The sequence below is a fragment of the Molothrus ater genome, chromosome 13 (genome assembly GCF_012460135.2).
Source record: "Molothrus ater isolate BHLD 08-10-18 breed brown headed cowbird chromosome 13, BPBGC_Mater_1.1, whole genome shotgun sequence".
Lineage (NCBI taxonomy): Eukaryota > Metazoa > Chordata > Aves > Passeriformes > Icteridae > Molothrus > Molothrus ater.
The window spans coordinates 12,117,960-12,137,665 of NC_050490.2; the positions used below are offsets into that span (position 1 = coordinate 12,117,960).

Consider the following 19,706-nt stretch of genomic DNA (forward strand, 5'->3'; position numbering starts at 1 on the left):
AACATTATTTTATTCAAACACTGCTCTATCTGTATAATAAATAAATACTGATAGCAATTTTTTTTTTCTCTTGGAAATCAAACAGTCCCAACTACACAGGAAGATGTGGTCAAACAGGGGACTCTTCTTCACAGCCCAACACAGCACAAATGTGAAATGTTAAATGCTTCATTTCTCCAGGAAGTTTCTCTTGGATGACTACACCCAAGTGAAACTGAGAGAAGTTTTCTTTTCTTTTTTTTTTTTTGCAAAGAACTAAGTGAACATTTGAACCTAATTATTTCCTTATCCTTCTGTACCAAAAGCAAGTTTGGACATTTCACTGTGTGAAGCTCCAAAGGAGTATCTTTATTTTAAAAAACGGAAAAAAATAAAAAAAGAAAGAAAAAAGAAACAGAACAACCAAACCAAGCCAACAAATAACAGTAAAAATCAATGAATCCCTGCACAACTGGAATCATCACTGCCCTCTACAGTCTTTTGGGAAAATGTTGTTCACTGACCATCCTGAGCTATTCCATTAACAGACACACAGATCAGCTAAGAACTGATTTAAACCCCCTTTTTTTGGCTACATTGTCCTTATGATTTTATGCTGAATTTTTAACCACTTCAAGTCAGTTTTTTATGGGGCTGCCTAGGTTACCACAGTGATAGGCATATCAAATCTGTCTCTGTGCCTTCAGCAGGGCAGAGCAAGGCATCCCTGCCTGGTCTCCATGGGAAGCACCTTCCAGGACCCAGAGCACCCTCCAGGATCATGTAAGGATGGCCACACACAGCAGGGCTGGTGCCAAACCACCAGTCCCAGCAGCAGCTTAATGAGCAGCTGGAAATCACCAGCTACACCATGACGTACAACTCTTCAGGGCAGCTGGAAATCAGAAGTCAAAACATGACCCCAAATGTAGGGGGGGAAAAAAAAGCCAGAAACAGGCAGGAACTGCTGTACTTTACAGTAAGTCCTCTTTGGAAATCTGAGAACTGGGAGAGAATAAGGGGAAAACCAAAACCAGTCTGAATAATACATTCTTCCTACTATTCAAAAGCAGGAGTATAATGGGCTGTATCTTGCCCATTTCAGAACATTTTCAACATGACAGGAAAGAGGGAACATCCTCTGTCAAAGTAGCAGCAGGCAACTTCCATATTAGGTCAGCATTTCTGGGTTGTTATTCAAACCTAGCAAGAGAGATGGAAGCAGAGCCAGGAGCTGGCACAGTGCTATTCATCACAGGCAGGGCCGTGGCGCCAAGCTGAACTGTACAGTGCAGGCTCAGAAAAAAGCCTTCCCAGAGTCAACACAACACAAGCCTCCAGCCCCACTTTTTCATCCGTGGCCTCTTAGGAATAAAGCACAATTAAGCCAGCCTGGGACAAACCTCAGAAGGTGTTTTTTACTGTGCAGGCCTGTTTTCACATATACAAATGTTTTGAAAAAGTATTATGGGACAGCAGAAATGTGGAAATAGCTATTTTGATGCACAGTGCAGACAAGCTGTCTGATTTCAAGACACATCTGCCTGTTTTCAATGAGCTTAACTATTCAATTTAAGCCCAACTTTTTTGGGTATGCAGAAAAACAAAAAGAGGAAAACAATTGTGATGCTGGGTTTCATGTAAGTGAATGCACAGCCCTTCCAGTCCAGGAATGTGCCAAGGCCAAAGAAGCAAGACAAGGAATGCCCAGAGGCACTTGCAAACTCCACTGTCAAAGCCCCAGGGTTTTGCAGTGGAGCTCTCAGCAGGCACCTCCAGCAGCAGACTGCTCGTTCAGCATTTCTGATATATGGTCTAAGGCTGAGATCTCAAACTCAGTAATTTCCTCCCAGCTAAAGACTTGGCAAAAAAAAATCTCTGGTCAGACCAGAAGCAGATTGAGTTTTAAGAATAGATTAAGTTTATATTGGAAAGAAGAAACATTTATTAAAAAAACCTCACAATATAAAGCAATCAAGGCCAGATTAGGTTCTGCAGTTACTGGCTGAGAACTCAGCAGGCTCCAAAAGCATCTCTGCTCAGTCCACAGAGACCAACCTCCACCATACTCTGAGTGTGACCTCCTCCCAAGAGGCCACGAAATGAAAGATTTTTGAAAATATTAATTCCAAGACAGGATGATTTCATTTTCCTCTTAAGATAAGGAGTTGGATCACCCCCATACTTGGGGATATTCCATCAAATCTAAACTATCAGGAACCCTTCCCAATCAAACCTGCTAGGAAATAATTCTGCCAGCTTCATTAGGTCGTAAAATAGACACAGCTGAAGCAGAAGAGCCCAGAAGTACAGGATGGTATGAACATGGACATGGAATTTTCTCTTGGCTCAGGAGTCAGGCTAACCTTCCTCCAGTATCAGGACAGCTGTTGTGCTGCTGGAAGCTCTGCATTAGTTCAAGGCAGCCTGGACTGAGATCAATGGCCTTGTCTAATGACATAACAGATAAGTGACGTTTCCCCCCAGTGCAGCCAGGCCCTGGAAGCATCACAGGATAATGACACAGAGAAACAGCTACACTGGGAGATCTCCTGATGCAGCAAAACCCTGTTACAGCCTGCACTGTTAGAGAGAAACAAAAAGTATCTGTTAAAAAACTGGGATGTGCTTTACAGCAAAAAAGAATGGTTACAATTCCTTCAAACCCACGGAGGGGAGCACCCAGAAAGGCACATACTTGACATTAGTGTTGGTGCAGATGATGTATTCAATCTCATCAGAATAAGGGTTCTGAAACGTGAAGCTGCTGGTTCTGATCAGCATCCACTCCCGGTTCTTGGTGCGGAACCGATACATCACAGACAGGACCTGACCTTTCAGCTTCACAACCTGCAAAGCCATTTGGAAAGGTTAGTAACAGGAGATTGCTATCTGCTGTGCAAATGAACAGTCAACAGCAGCAACTGGTGCATTTTAAACTTGAATTCCAGAAAGCTACGGGGACAGCAGAGGAATTTTTAATTTGGAGAGAATACACAAAATCCTATCCATGTTTACAGCTATCTCCTTCAGGATGAAATCCTCATGCTTTGTCACATAAAATGCCAATTTCCAGCCTGCTTAGAAAAAGAATACAGACTCAGGACAATCATCAGGTTGTGCTGTTATCCCAACACAGAAACTTTAAGAATGCTTTAATGCAAAACACTTATCGAGAGATTGACAGAAATCAAACTGAGGATCTTTAAATGTTTATCTGTAAACTATAAACCAATCACTGCAGCTAAACAAAAGCCTACAAGAAAAGCCATTTTGAGGTTGACCGCTTTTCTGCTTGGACACCCAGCTATACAATTAATAGATGTGATAAATCAGCAGCAAAATTTAGGACAATGCCTAAACACAGTGGTGTTTATTTTTTCTTTTTCTAGAAAACACCATGGATTGGTTCCCCCACCACCCCAAACATTATAAGACTCTCTAGGATGGCAAATTGCTAACAAGAATCACTTGCTTCTGGCTTAAAAGAGTGAGCCAGAGTTTGAATGGAGAGAACACTTAGAAGCCACTGTCAATTTTAACAGTATAAATTCCTTGCTTGCACAGGCTATGTGTTTGTATGAATTCAGATGTCTGGGTTTGGTAACTGAAGTTTTTTTCAAGTCAACAGTTGGGCACCAAGTGAGGATTAAGAAGCAGCCAACTAAAGTACATTCAAAGCAATCTTCTCACATTGGCCCTGCAACTGCATTTCACATGTTATCCAACAATCTGGGGTTAAGCCAGAAGAAAACTTCCATGGTTTCAAATCATTCAGCTGGCACTTAGCCTGCTGGAAAAGCTGTAAAATATAAACAGAGATAGGCCAGGTATCTCAGGGTTGCCTCGAGGAAGGAAAGGGAAGGTCTATTGCAAATAAATGCCACATCTTGTGGATTCTTAATCATTAACATCTGGAATTTACTTTTTATTAGCTATCTGCAGCCTGTATTCTCTAAAAGTAGAAGTGCCACTATTTACCCTCTGTCTTCATTGACAAGCAATTAGATTAAGAAAAATGTTCCAATCCTGCTTTTTTCAGAGGTTTGCACTTCAAATTAATCAACTGGATATGGGACTAAATGGAAAGAATGCAAATAGAAGACACAACAAGCTTTAGCAAAGCCTAGGAAAGCTCAAAATCATATTGAAGTAAATGACTTTTGGTTGATTTTGTTGGGGTTTTTTTAAATGCTTTTACAGGGTTTTTCTGAGCTCACTGAGCAACATTCTTTTATCAGCAACTTTCTACTACCACACCCAGGGCAGAAACCACAGAGCTGGTGTAGAGTGTGCAATCTCAATAGTATTCTACTGGGTATCCAACAGCTGTATACTGGACTCTTTGATATTAACCTGTATTTGTTTGTCTTAGTCTTGAGACTATCTTATTCTGGCCTGATTTTTCCCACCCTGATGAATGAATTTATCTTCCCAAGGAAGTAAAGCTCTGAGATAGATACTGGCAATTGACCAAAAATTGCAAAACCCACCCTCCCTCCCTCCTCTGCTATGCACCAGCCTGGTTCTGATACTGTCAGCAAAAAAGAAGTGTCAAGCTTTCAGGTTTTAAGAAAAAAAGAAAAAAGGGTTCATCTGGAATCACAGTTACCTTTTTAATTAAGAGATTTCTAACAATAATAAAACAATATAAATATAACAAAAATAAAACAAATGGCAGTGATCTATTACCCTGAAACCCTGATTAAGCAAACAGTAATTCTGTAATAATATATAAAGCAGAGAGATTGCTGGTGGGAAAATCCTGAACTGTCTTAATGCAGAGCACACAAACAAACCAGCACAAAAAATTTCAAAGCTAATGATTAAATTTTCTTTCTTATGTTCTTCGGAAATAAAAACCACCTGGTGCAAAGCTTAACTGTTTACTTCAGTCTTTTATTCCATGATGGGAATGACAGCCCCAATCACACTGCTACTGTACTGAACAAAAATACACCCAAGAAGGCATTGCTAAGGAAACACCACACTATTTTCATAGATTGGACATAGATTGAGTGAGCAGGAACTTTAATTTCTATTTGCATTTTTTCCTGCTGTCTTTCTGTATGACCTTAAGCAAACCATGTAGGTCCCTGATCCAGGAAATCACTTCTGCACATGCCCAGCAGTGAGTGGTGACAGTGGAGTCCCCAGCAGCCGAGTTCAGGGACACAGAGGCAGCCTGCCACAGCCTGATCTCTGCAGCGAACACGGGGAGGACCAGGTCATCAACTCCAATGTTCATTAGCCAGCCCTGCTGAGACCCAGGCAATCACTGCATGGATTCCCTGCAGAGCATGTTTGACAGGCCATTATCCAGCAGCTCTCTGTCACTGTCCCTTGGACAGATGAGTGGAATCAATCATTTGGGCACCACTGAAAAACAGCATATGTGTTCTCACTGCTCCTGCGCTGCTGATGCCATCAGGCAGCCGTTCCGGGAGCTGAACCAGCCCAAAGCTGGAAGTTCCATGCAAAAGGAATTAGGGCCTCAGCCCTCCCAGCAAGTCCATCCATGCCAGCACCAAGGCAGCAGGAAGGTGGGGAGGAGGGCAGGCAGGAGAGAAGAGCTGACTCCTGGTGACAGACCCCTATCAAGAGGATTCAGCTGCAGCATCACATCCCCAGCCAAGCTGGGGCAGAGGAGATGTTCTGGATGTGGTGACCTGCTTAAAGCACTGAACTCTCACAGCCTGTGAATCAACATCTTGAATTTAAAAAGGCTGCTGTTTGCACTCAGCCTGTGCAAGGAACTGGAGGCACACTTGGCCATGGGGCTGATAGTCCCTGTTGAAGGGGGGATGGTGAGAAACAGCTCAGGAGGATGAATATCTGACACCATCTCCAACACTTCTGCAGAGACCATAACCTCAGTTTCACAATCTGTTCTAGGGACACAGCATTTAGTTGTTTTTTTCCCCCAGAGGCTCTGCCTGTGCATGCCATGCCTGAACAAACAGTTGGCTATACAAATTATTTAGAAGTCACTTCATATCCACATTTCACAGCTGAAAATACATCTCAGCATCCAATGCAAGATGGATCAACACAACCTGGTTGAGCTATTGGCTGCTGTTAGAAAATCTGGAACCACTTAGATCAACTGAGCCTCAGCAATAGGTTAAACATCCTGTGCTGGTGCAGCAGGAAAGGCAGTGAAAAGCCCAGCAGTAAGGAGGCAGCTTGGAGAAAGCCCTGCTAATGCATGTCCCAGACCAAGCTGAAACAGCAAGCTCTGCAATGGAATAAATGTCACTGATTCAGCTGATGTAAATGTAGCCCATGGTAAAAATGAACCCAAACCAGTAACTCCTCCTGTATGTTGTATTTCTTTTGTTACTTCCCTGTACATTTCAATTTCTAATAGAGGAAAAAGGGCCAAATTACATGTTGATGTAAAGTGGTGTAACTCCATTAAAGTACATGAAAAAGCAAATCATCTATGCTAACAGAGAACTCAGTTACAAACAATCCAGCATCACAGAGGGGTGTAACTACTTCCAAATCAACAGCCCATCTTGGAAGGGAAATCATTTTGGTTACCACTTAACATAGGGAAATCAACACAGGCATCTCCAAAACAGTTCACCCTGTGCAGCAAAAAACCAAATATATAACTAGAAGATTTATTTCTGAAAATACTGTCAACCCATGCTGCAGTTTAAGCTGCCATTTATTATGCAGCTTAACCAACTGATAACTGACCAACAAACTGTTTTGTATCTTGCCACTTCTTCTCCTGCATAAAAAAAAATAAGATAAAAACTACTTCTGTAGACAAATAATAAAGTGTGGAACAAAAGAGTAGGACACAGCACCTGTTGGAAACTCTCTCGCAAATGGCTTTGGTCTTCAGGATGGCAGAATTCTAAAATATCTTTCCCCAGAAGATCCTAGAATAAAACATAAAGCTATGTAAAAAACCCAAACTACAACACAAATCCACATGTAGACCTCCAAGTCATTTTTGCAAACACAAGATCTATCACATTTAACGAGATTACTCTGTTAATTAGGGATGAACCATATAAACAAGGTTTGTAGGCATAATGCCTCATGTTTTTACACAAAAGTTTAAGTTATTTTCTAATACCTGTGAAACGGTGTCTTGAAAAGACTGACATCTGCTACTACAGCTCATTTTATGGCATTGATTTTTGTAAAAACACTTATTATAAAGCAATTTAAAATAAAAAAATATATGAATAAGCAAATGAACAAGGAGCTACTTTTGCCTCTAAATTGCAACTGCTGGGAGTTATCTGAGGAAGAGCTGTGGTTCATTTACTATTCTACTCAGTTCTGTACTAGCCTCCTGTTCAGAGGAGCAGATGTAGCCTAAAGGAAAATAGATGCTGTAAATTATGTTTGCTTACTGTTCAAGAGATTGGCAGAATCAAAGGTCTACAGGACTAAAACTCTCTCCAAGCACTGTTAACTTTCTATCACAGAAATGTCTTCATTGGAAAGCTGTGCAAAGTTCAGAGCACTCTGCTGTTAGAATTTAATCAGATCTAAAGGTATAAACAGATACCCCACACAGAGGCGTGGACAGCAAACAAAAACGAACAGCATTCAGTGCCCGATGTATGAATTATCAGCTACAAATACTTCATGTTTGCAAATGGCATCTTCTGCATTAGCTCCACCCATTCTCCACATTCCCAGTGGCCACAGACCTGGGGCTGGTAGCCAATGACACTGATGCACCTTGGGTCCACAAAGGTGATGACTCCATCGGAGTTGTGCCGGGACAGGAACTCCGTGGGGACCGACATGCCATTCATGTCCATGCACACAGGAGAGCTGGTCACCTAGGGCCAAGAGAGCCACACCAGTCACCTAAAGCCACGTCTGACCCACAGCTAAAGGACAGAATCTGCTGGCAGACTGCGAGCAGCTGAAGGAAGTAAAATAAAACAACAGCACAGATAAATGGCAGAACAGCTTTATCTGGTTTGAAGGGCAAATATCTCACCCCATGGCATCTATTGAGGATTAACAGCACAGTAAAGAAATAAACACACCAGAGGTTCCCAGGAAGGGGGGATATACTGAGGATGAAAGTCCAGCTAGATTAATCTCACTTTGCAGCACATCAAGCATCACGGTTCCTATCTCTGTCAACCAAGAATGAATGACTTGCAGAGGACAATGCAGTCCACTCATCTTAGGACAGGAAACCAACCCATTATCTAACCAACAGCACTGCTCAGAATAAACACTCCTGTTTCAGGTGACATGAACCTCACCTGAAACACCTACAGAACCTGAACTAAGTCCTCCAGACACTGAGGTAGGGGATATTAGACCAGCAAGTGGCTGCTCATAATGAGAAATACTGTTCTCTAAATACTTCTCAAATCTCACCAGAGAGAATTGTGTGTTTTCAGCTCTCTGCCTGAAATCTGTGCTATCAGGCCACTTCATATCCATTCCATTTTTCAGTCTGAAATCTGTGCTATCAGGCCACTTCATATCCATTCTTTCCCACTGGAGGCATAAAGGAGACCACTGATTTTCTTACAACTTCCAGAGCTATCTCTGCCAACAATGCAAAATGAGCAAAATCTCTTTTTTTGGCTAACTCAGAGCTGATTAGCCAGTTAACCGTGTGCAAGATTTCAACTTGCTGTTAGAGAACGAGAGTTTTTAATCTGTGCACCCTGACTCCTTTCTGACTTAACCCACCACAGAGCTTCCTCCTGCCTGCCCTCACATACCACAACAGCTCCTCTAACGTAGCAGATGTCTTGACATTACTTGGAAATAATTTTTCTTTGGAAGTTGTAACACATGAATCCCCATAACGTCCTTCTTTCCATTAATGGAATATATTACTCTTAATTATGAAAGCATGATTAACCTGAAACCCGTGCTGCAGTGCTTGTGTAGCTCTGCCATGGCCATGGAGAGCCACTCTGCCGATGTGCTAACACCTGCAGGCTGCTCAACTCAGGTAAGATGGGTCTGGCCCCTGTGAAAAGGTCATTCCACCTTGTCAGGAGCAGTGATCCCCTCCTAGCAGATGGCAGTGAGTGCAGGGGATCATGCAAGAGGCTCAGATATGATCACCCATGGCAGAACTCCCAGACCAGGAAGATAAAAACTGTCCTCCCTGCTGTGGGGAAGGAGATTCAACACGGCTGCTTTAGCTCAGAGCTCTGGACTCTGCTCAGAAATGCACTACAACAATTGCAACCATCTGCACAAAAAGGAAGAAAAATTTTATTTTCCCAGTTCCTTCAGCTCACATCTCATCTGAATGCCTAACACAATACACACTGAGAATAAAGCTATGATTTCTGGAGTGCCTCTTGACTGTGCTTTATCTTTACCATTTTCAGAATTACTCCTGCAATCACAGTTTTTCAAGTAGTTGATTAGTCAGAGAGTGAATGACTGGAAAAATGGCAGGGAGCATATCACTGGCTCTGGGGGTCACTTTAACCCAGCACCTGCAGCACCTGCACTACCACATTTCTCACTACCTCCAACAGCCCAGCCCTACATACCCTGAAGAGTGGCAGGTCAGTGCACACACATCTTCAGGAGCATCTCTGCTGCTGTTACTGGATTAAGTACATATATGCATGAAAATCACAGTTTCATTTTGCTCTGCTGGCAGAAGTCACTGACTGCACAGACATCAAGGCACTTTATGAACTGGAGGCATGTTAAAAGTTACAGTCTAGTAGCAAAACAGAGTGCAGATCTTTTATAACCACACCAAAACAATGATCATGCTTTCAGAAATAGTTTGTATATGGAAAGACTGGCATTACCTGAAGCCTTCCTATTGCCACGAGGCAGTATTTACTACCTTGTCCCACATCAGCATCTTCTTCTGGTATAGTCATTCCTGGAGTAAACAATGACAAATACTGTTATAATTAGGAAATTGGGATAAACAGAGATGCTGCTGTCCTGGCTCCGTACTTTCATTTCCTTCTCTATGATTCAGTCATTGTTTCTGAGTTCAGATCAGCTGATGCTTCTCAGTTGTGCTCAATCCTATATACCTCACATGTATAAACAGCACCCATAGCAGCAATTCTGGCTGCTGAAGACAAAGCAGATACTAAAATTCCATTATACACCAAGATGGACAGAAACATTTCCATGAGTGCTGCTCCACCAGCATGTTATGGAACCATGGGGTCACTTAACATGGTCAGTGAAGGCACACTATGTTCAGTTTTCTTTGTGAATAATATTTTACAATGAGCCTTAAAAACAAGGCACAGCCTAAATTAATCACTGATTCTGTGCTCATATTGAACAGCTGGTTTTACTTTTTTCTATAATGGACTAAACCTGCGTGGTTACGTTGAAAGACTGAAAAAAATGCGGATGCTTTGCTAACACTGCTTGTTCCAGCTCTGTAACAGGAGTAACTACTATAAACACAGGAACAGCTTCAAAACATACATGTGTACTATTTTCCATCTCAGTTTTTCACAAATAGGAACATTCAGATTAGCACTGTTTACTTGCTTGCTGGCTAAGCCTTGGGCTAAGGCTATTTCCCAACCCCAGCACTGAGATACCAAGTTCGTATAAAACACTTGAAAAAACGTCTTCCAGGAGTGACACCACTGACCTATTTTAAGTGATCTGTAAACTCTTTCACAAGGATTTTCAAGGAATTCAGTCATAACAGGCAGTGAATCATTTAAGAGGCACTTCAAAGCATTAACAAAATTAATTGCAAAGCAGCTACCATTTCTGAAACAACTTTATTTTTAAATTTTATAATCCCCAGTGTAAGCCAATCTTTGGACAGTCCAGAGGATGACAGCACACCACTTTCGTAAATGGCACCTCTGAAAATAACTAAAAATTCTGCTGAATGGAGTCATCCCTGAGAATGTTACTTTGTATCAAAACAGTTGAATCTTATCTGACAATCAGCTTCCAAACAGCATTTTACAGGTATTTTTTTTGTCTTCACTGAACTATACAATAAAATAAAGTACACCAAGTATGAAGGAAATTGCCCCATCCTTTGTACAGTATACTGAAACTTGTTCTGCAATAATTTCACAATCTGGGGTGCACAACATTATTTGCAGCCCCCAACTGATAACTAGAATTTTATCAAGGGGAGCTTTACAAAGGAGGAGCATTATTATCTCATCTAACAAGTTCTGTTTTAGGGACATAACTCTAAGCATTCCAGTTGGATAATCTTAACCAAAAGATCCCTTTCAAATGGAGTTTTCCATTTGAGAAGGACACATTTAAAGTATATTCCCTTGACCTCAGAAGCTTTTTCCAATCATTTCCTTAGTGGCAGAGAGTATTGCAAAGGACAGCAAAGATACAGCTGGACAGCTTCCACTTTGCATAATCTTTTTTTTCTCTGTAGCTTTCAACAGTGATTTCCTTTTTAGGAACTTGGTCCATGCTTGCTACTGCTCAAATAAAATCAAAGTAACATAAACAACCTCCAAAATTAAACCTAGCTAAGAAACATTATTTCTGATGTCACTCTGTTGACAAAGGGAGGCTGTTGTTCTAATTTTCATCTTTTTCTTTTTCCCTTTTGCCCAAGATGGATTAGATTTTGGTCTGTATAGCAAAATGGGAAATGTCTTAGTTGGGTTATGCCACAAGACACTCTATGAATAAAAATCAATCTGCCTGGAATTAATCAATACATGACCCAGTGGATTGTTAACCCCTTCCCAAAGTGCCTAGAGGAAAAAAAATGACAAAAAGATTTTCAGCTTCTCTGCAATGTAGGTACTATTACTGGCAGCATTCCACAGAGAGAGAGAAGTTATTTTCTTTATTCTTCAGCTGATATTTTCAAAGATTCAGCTCTGGGTATCTTTATTTGTAGATGAGATTTACTTTTGCTTTAGCACATTTCCTACTGAACACACTCCAGTATGGACAGGTAAATAAAGATGTGCACTGCACTTTCTACCACTTTGTCCAGCTCTTAACACAATGTAATATTGCTCCTTAGCACCACCAAGTACCATCATTATCTCTAAAAAATATTGTAAGAGCTTGGAGGAAAGCAGCCATGAAACTGACCTTTAGGGGGCATCAACAAAATAAACATCCTTCAGTTGTTCACGTTCTTCATGTGTAATCCTCGGAGAGGGTTTATTTCTCAACACCAAATATACACCCCTCTCAAATAATAAATACAGCGCTGTGCTTGCCTGAGTTCACATCAACAACTGGCACAGCTAAGCTACAACTGAGCATCACAAATAGAATGCTGTGCCATCAGAGGTTATATTTAATTTCCAAGTGTCCTCTACACCAGCAGTTTCCCACAGGGCAACAGCATGTGTTGGTGTGGACACAAAGAACTTTTTAGTTTTCCCAATGAGCTTCCAGTTGGCTCTAATAACAGAAAAGCATATTCTGCTTTCTTCTGCATATTCATTTTCTGTTTTCTTTCTCTACCCTTCTGCCCCACATCTTCTCTGAGACACAAAACAGTGTTGGTACATTTATTTCACTACAGTAAAAAAGACATTATTTATAATTCTTTAAAAAGATGGAAGTGCCCAGTGGTCACTAGCAATCCCCTGATAATGGCTGTCTTCATTAGATGCATTTCTGATAGTTACTTGCCAGGGAAGGAACTACACTGTGTGACTTTATCTCTCACAGAAAACAATGGAAAAAGGCTTTCACAAAAAAGGCTGTGGATAGCATACTAAGGATAAAAATCCCGTGAAAAATCCCAATAAAAATAAATTAACCACTCTTGAAAAAAATAAATAAAGCCTTAAAAAATGACAGCACTGCAAGGAATATTCAAGCAACTATTTTGTTTTGTATTGGAAGAGGGAGTACTTTGCACAAATGTCCAGATTCTGGCCAAAACTTTAAAATAACCTAACAGCTTTGGCATGCTGTGGTTAAGATATTACCGTAAGTCTGACTTGGAAGACTAAAATGTTTCTTTTTTAACTAAAGAGAAAAAAAAAGATTTCAACATTATCTGAATTTAACATTATTTTGTGACTCTTTATTTGAAGTTTCAAAACATGTATCTATCTCTTTGCTTCACTATGTGCTTTTGTGCAAGATCCTGGCTTTGATTTACAGAAAACTTCGAAATTCCTGACAGACTTTATCTTCTCTCTCTACCAAATCTTATGCCACAAAAAGAAAGCAAAACAAACCTATTAGGAAAATATCATAAGGACCACAGAAGACTCATTTCCTTCCAGGAATGAGATATTCAGAGGGGAAAAAAAGAGAAGAAAAGCAAATCTTGCTTAAGTTGAAAACAGGAAAAAAACCCAGGAGAAGGTCAGCACTTCTCAGTTTTATGACTGGCAATGAACCTGAAGCACTGTCTAGGCTGAGGATCACAAGTTCCATCTGAGCTGCTTCGCTGGGAACAGAGGGACAAAGGCTGGGATTGCTGCTCAGCCAGCTTCAAACCAGGGGTCCTTTTACCTCATTCCAAATAACCCAACCCCACACTCTCATTATTTAACCAAACATACACCACAAGTGCCTAGAACATCCATCTGAGACATCTGACTGCTTTTTCCTTTCACTTCCACACCAAGTTTACACCTGGTTATTTGAGGTCAGCATATGGGGATACAAGTGTGTAGGTACCCACATGCCTGGTTTTGCACTTGATCTTAATTTTACCTGTCTTTTAGGTGGAGAAAATGAACAGACCATTAACACACAGCCTGAACTGAGGCTGTTTTGTCTCCCCTTTCTCAGTGAAGAAGGGGCTAAAGACAGTCTGCAGTACATGAGCCTTGCTGCTCCACACAAGTGAGAAAAACCACAAAGGCAGGCTGGATGTGCCAGTGTTGTCATGTTGAACACAGACCTGAGCCATAACAAACCCAGCCCTTAATTACACCAGCAGCTGTCTGTGGCTTATTCATTTTCACCTGTTTGAAGTACTCAGATTACTCCAGATTTGCACAGACTCCTCCCTGCAGCAGCACCGTCAACTAAGTCTATCCCACCAATAATGATCACAAAGCAGTTCTTCTCTTGATGCTTCTGTATCAACTGATTTATTCAGTGTGGGACCAAAAAAACTGAACATTGGCCACAGACAACGCAATTCAACCCAGAAAGAGAAAATACCAAGTGCTAAACAAATGAGACTAAGTACAGATTAAAGGCATTTGATAATATTGGTTCTTTTGCTTGTGAAAGTAGACTTTGTACTGTATATTAGCTATATATGCACAAGCCACACTGCATGCTTTGAAAGAAAAGGATCTGGAGTTTATACCAGTGTCCACTTGGCAACTGAAAAATAAATGAAAATTATCTTTTTGATCACTGAATTTTTAAACAGCTGTGGTTTAGCACAAGCCCATTTATTCCCAAGAATCTAGGGACCATGTAGGGCTTGCTGATTTCAACAAAGTAATTTTATTACAGGGTAGAAAAGCCTTGGCAAATTCCATTACTGCTGTAGTTATCTCATTTGCTTTGCAGATTATGGTTGGATTACCACTGGAAATGAGAACAAATGCAGTGATGCTGTCACTTATTTACTCAAACATATAGGGGAACAATTCAGCCCATGGATATCCCCATCAACTTTGAAAGTCAATGGATACAAGACAATCATCAACACAAAGTGGGGAAGACTGGGAAGGCAAATAAACACTCATGAAAAAGGCCCTGATTCAATTCTGTGTGCCCTGGAAAAGGCACCCAGACATGACTAATAGAAGTAACAATTTGGATGGTAACATAAAAGACCAATGAAATTCCACATAAGGCTGTCAAAATCAAAAACATCCCTAAGGATTAGTTTGGAGGCATTAACATTATGGAGGAGCACTGGGATATCATAAGGAGCACCATGTGATTTTGTGGAGTGGAGTAATAGAAATGGGATGAAATCCAACATTACTAAATGCATAAGCATGCACTTGGAGAACAGTAACAGTCATAAGCTAAACCAACAGAAATAGGATGGAACTTGATATTACTAATTGAAACATCACACAATTCAAAGCAAGATTTGTAGTTGACAAGTGAGAAAAAGGCAACATGGAAGACATAAAAATTTGTATCAGATGTATTAGGATGCCTGCAGGATGCACCACACAAAAGAGAAGGATGCTGTATCCTACACTGCCAGGCAAGACTGGAAATACTGTTTGTGTTATCCATCACTACAATCTCATCTGAAATAAGAATGTGTAGTGCCACTGACCTACATTTTGAGAAGTGAAGTGAAAACATGAACAATTGCACAGAAAAGCCACAAGGATAAAGAGAATGCACTCTGAGAATGGAAAGTAGAGGTGGTCTGGATTGTCTTTGCAAAGTCCAGGCTGACAGGATATAACCTCCTTACATATACACCAGAACTGGAGAGACACAGAGGCACTGGGCATGAAAACTCCCATCTGACCTCCAGTGAAATAAAAACTTCTCATGAAGTAATAAGCAGCAAAGTTTTGGAAGAGTTGAGATGGGAAAAAGACCTCACTAATGCCAACTGGGATTTGCAACATGATTGATACCTGGCCACTGGTATGAAGATCCTTTTAATCCCAAGCTGCTGTCGTGCATAACTGATGGCTGAAGGGCACACACTGTCATGAGTTCATGCATGTGTATTCTGTATCAGCAACATGCCCCCCTGAAGAGTCAGATCTCTTTAAACATCCCATAACATGAGGCAAGATTCTCATTTAGGCTAAACAAAATCTTATTTGACCTACACCTTCCTGAGGAGACACCTCGTATATCAAGGTTGAATTCAATTGCATGTAGAACTACCAACAGAAAAGTAAATCTTGGTGTAGAAGAAAGCAAAACAGAAAAAAACATCCATTTTCAGAGCACTCTACAGACACTGTGCTCTCATACTTTTGAGAGAGAAGTAAAATTAGAACATCTTGACTCCTATTAAATCCTATTAGCAACAAGAGGGGCAGTTTTCCTCTGCTTCCAAAACCGCATTTCAGCAGAAAACCAACAAGAGGTTCACATCTGCATGCTGCTGTCTGCACTCCACTGCACACATTTGGTACAAACCACCTCTTAGGACTCATTATCCCTGGATCAATGTGATTTATGGCCATGGTGTACAGCCACAAAAGGGCAGGACAGCTCCTGGTTTGATTCTTTGATTCATGCCAGCAGGCGCTGTCACATCACAAACAATCTCTTCAACTCCTGCAAACGCCAAGGTCAGGTAACCCCACTCATCATGAGGTCTGGATGAGATCCACTGTCTCCTCTTGGAATTTTTCAAAGGTAAATATTCCCATAGGTAATACTGAGTTCCAGCAGGTAAATGTTTTTCTCCGTAGATCAAAGCAGTATGGCAAAACTTGATTCCCAGAAAAACAGCCTCAAAACAGAGTTTATCCCAAATACTGAACATTCTCAAGTAGCACAATTACTGAGAACTTCCATGTGTCTAAAGTGAAATTACACATTTTCATACAAAGGTGCTTGCAATTCAGTACTTAAGTATAAAAGCATTAACTGCTGTTTTCTAGAGGTATACAGTCCTTTGCATCCACCTTCTTAAAATGAGACCATCTTTATATTGGTTTATCAACCTAAGTTGAAAACTTTTGGCCCCAGTTTGTGGAATCTTGCATTACTGGCAGTTCCTACAGGTCCTCTGTGACAACAAAGTTGAGAAGGGTGTCACAGGGAAAACAGGGATGCCCTGAGTGAGTACAACAGCTGATTTCTTACCCAAAGCTTCTCAAGGTGAGCTTTACTCAGCCACCCCACTAAAATTCTCCCTGTTTTTCTAGCAGCAAGGAAACCTGAGCCAGGTTTTCAGCTGTCCTAAGGACAGTTTGGTGCACACTGTCTTCTATAAGGGATACAAACCTGCTGGTGGCCAAGCCTTGATATAGCCAGTGCAATGGACAACAGCATATTGTGCTTCACCTTCTTTCACCGGGCCCAGGCCATTCCTGAATGAGCAAGAAACACAAAAACATCACATTGACAGGCAAAACAGCTTTATGCTTTCAAACTATGGCTACTAATGATTTAACAGTATTTGTAAGTTATGCTGAAAACAGCTGAGAATCAACCTAGGGTTCCGTACTGCCAGCTCTGTTATGCTGCCATTCAAGCTGTACCTGTTTTCTGTAATATTTCTCTGAGAAACTGAGAAATTTGAGATTGATTCAGAGCTGGAGCTGGTGTAAGACAAAGAATCTGAGTGACACATGCAAGAGATTTTGTTTGCAAAAGGATCCAGTGTGTGCAGGTAACACTCCTGGAGTGGGCATTAACCCAGTGCAAATGAGAGGGCTTAGGGCAACTACAGCTGCTTTGTGGTAAATTAAGTAATAGTACCTGTATCTTTTTCTCATGGTGGTTATTCTGTTCAGAGGTAAATGATCCAGAGGAGCATTTCCACACCTAAAAGTAAATTAATATTTTAAAGGGCTCAAAAATGAATATAAATACACATGATAAAAAGACATTTTGAGATCCTTACTACATATATAAGAAGACAATAATAGATGTTCCTGGCAAAAAGTTGCATATTCATGTTTATGTAGGACATGCTGCTTCCACAGGCTGAGCTTTTTAGATGTGCTATAAAAATCTTCTTTATTTTAGAAAAATGAAAGAGACTAGAAAAAGAGTCCCTTCCACACTCCCCCAGTATAAAGACTGTTTGAAATTGATATCCCAAAGGAGGCTAAAGAATAGACACACTTCAAAATGCCATAAAACAGGGGTGAAAACTAGAGAAAAATATGTCAGGCCCCAAATATCCACACAAACCTATCTCAGTGTTCCTGTAGCTTCCCTGGACAGAAAAATTCCATTGCCATACACCAGCTACAATATCTGTAGACATTAAGATAATGTTTGCAAGATCAAACTACTTACACTGTCAAGTAACTTTGTTTAACACTTGTTCATGTGTATTTTGTGATATTTGTAAGTATGCCTAACTGTAAAATTTCAACAATCCATCTGAAGCTGAGTAAATAGTTTGAAAGGTAAAAGCAGTTCATTTTTAATGGAAAAATAATAACAACACTGAAAGAAGAAACCACAAGGAAGGTTCACATTATCTGAGGCCCATTCTTCCCAGAAGGTTTTTTTTTTATTCCTTTATTTTTTTTTCTTATCACTCACTGCCAAGGAGAAGAAATGAACAACTAAAATAAGATTTAGAAATACAAAAACAGTGGGGTTAGGGGCATGAGTAAAATCACTCTGATGCACTGGAGTTTACAGAATCAGGGTGCTAGGAAATGACTGCAATCTGAACTGTTTCGAAAGGTGAAGAACAACTGCAAACAGGACACTAGGCCTGGTTTTCTTTGCACAAACAAGTCCTCCTAACATGATGTGCATCTTGGGAGGAAGAAAGCAAGAAAGCAATGTTCTCAGTGCTGCTCTGCTGGGCTGTATTTCTTCCCTCCCAGTTAAGGGTGAAAAAGGTTCTATAGCTCTGAAGGCTGATCCTGCAGGTATAAACTCTATGAACACCCTACAAAAACACCCAAGAGCCATACATTCAGCACCCTCACAGGACTGGAAAAAATCCACCACATTACCAAAGTACATGTATCTGTATTTTAATGTGCTTTGTGTGTTTCATTCTGTAATGAATTTTGCAGTGCTGTTATCACCATTTATACTGGACATAGCCTACAGATACAATTATGTACTTTCCCCTCCTAACCACAGAAAAAATTTCTTGCAATAGCAACAAACATTTTAGCCTGTTAGCACTAAAACAAGAGAAGTGCTCACAAGCCTCCAAAAAAAAGCACTGGGCTGACAAATCTCTTTAAAGAAGCCCAAAAAATGCAGGAGAAGTTGGAAAATTGCAAATCAAAAACCCTCTAACAATTACTCATTTATCTAGCATCAGCCAGCTGACATCTGGTTAATTCATACCAGGCTTAGGCTAATTCCTACATAGCTGGCAGGTTTGCAACTGAATTCTTGTTTATCTTTAAGATTCTTTTAATATTCTTGGTTTGCTGAAAAAATACACAGAGCTGGGTGTTCATAACACTTGCGAAAGATTCGTTCCCAAGGTATCGATTTGAGTAACTTTACTAGAAAAGAATGGCTGAAATTCCAGGGGTCAAGCTGTTCTCTGGAAAAGTTCTCTGGAAAAAGGAACTTACACTCCACACTTATAAGAATAACTACAACAGAAATGAGATGCTGTTTTGCTGGTTTGTCCTTAAGGAAGACTAGTTTCAGTTTCACTCCAGTTCCTAAAGCAAGTGTTCTAGAAATACTTCATGGCAGCTTGTCATTACAGCTTTAGTTTGTAATCAAGGCCAGATTAGTGCAACAAAATGTCTGAAGTCTAAGCTGAGACAGGACTGGAACCCTGCTGGAACACATGGTAAATGCGTACCTCATCCTGCAAATGAAGGAGCGCCTGGATCCCATGCACATTCTCATGGAGGACTGCTGGCCTTCCTTCTTTACTGTCCCTGTCTTCAAGTCCAGGATTCGTCCTAGAAAGGCCAGGGAGAGCAACTGGTGTTCAGTACATAAATTTAATTCCATTTACTAGAAACTAAGATAACAAGAAATTAATGAGCTGAATGCCACTAGCCCAGTTAGGGGGAAAAAACACCACCAAAAAAAATCTTGATCCTGGTCTCACAGGGGAGGACAAGTTATGTGCTGGTTTAACTGAAGACTTCAGCAAAGCTCACTCTGAGCCACAGGAGTGATGGCTCTTTTCTCAGCTGGCCCAAGAGCAACTTCCAGGGCAGAGT

General features: G+C 40.7%; 1 protein-coding gene across 3 annotated transcripts in view; it reads right to left on the reverse strand.

Moving 5' to 3' along the window:
• The window catches only part of ARNT2 (aryl hydrocarbon receptor nuclear translocator 2), a 95,192-nt gene that overhangs the window by 21,516 nt on the left and 53,970 nt on the right, over positions 1-19,706 (reverse strand). For all 3 annotated transcript variants that reach the window (XM_036389430.2, XM_036389428.2, XM_036389429.1), the window contains 7 exons: positions 19,337-19,439; positions 17,293-17,358; positions 16,816-16,901; positions 9,768-9,844; positions 7,662-7,796; positions 6,801-6,875; positions 2,678-2,829 (listed from right to left, as the gene is read on the reverse strand). In XM_036389430.2, the coding sequence (XP_036245323.1) occupies positions 2,678-2,829; positions 6,801-6,875; positions 7,662-7,796; positions 9,768-9,844; positions 16,816-16,901; positions 17,293-17,358; positions 19,337-19,439 (694 nt within the window). The remainder of the gene's footprint in view (positions 1-2,677; positions 2,830-6,800; positions 6,876-7,661; positions 7,797-9,767; positions 9,845-16,815; positions 16,902-17,292; positions 17,359-19,336; positions 19,440-19,706) is intronic.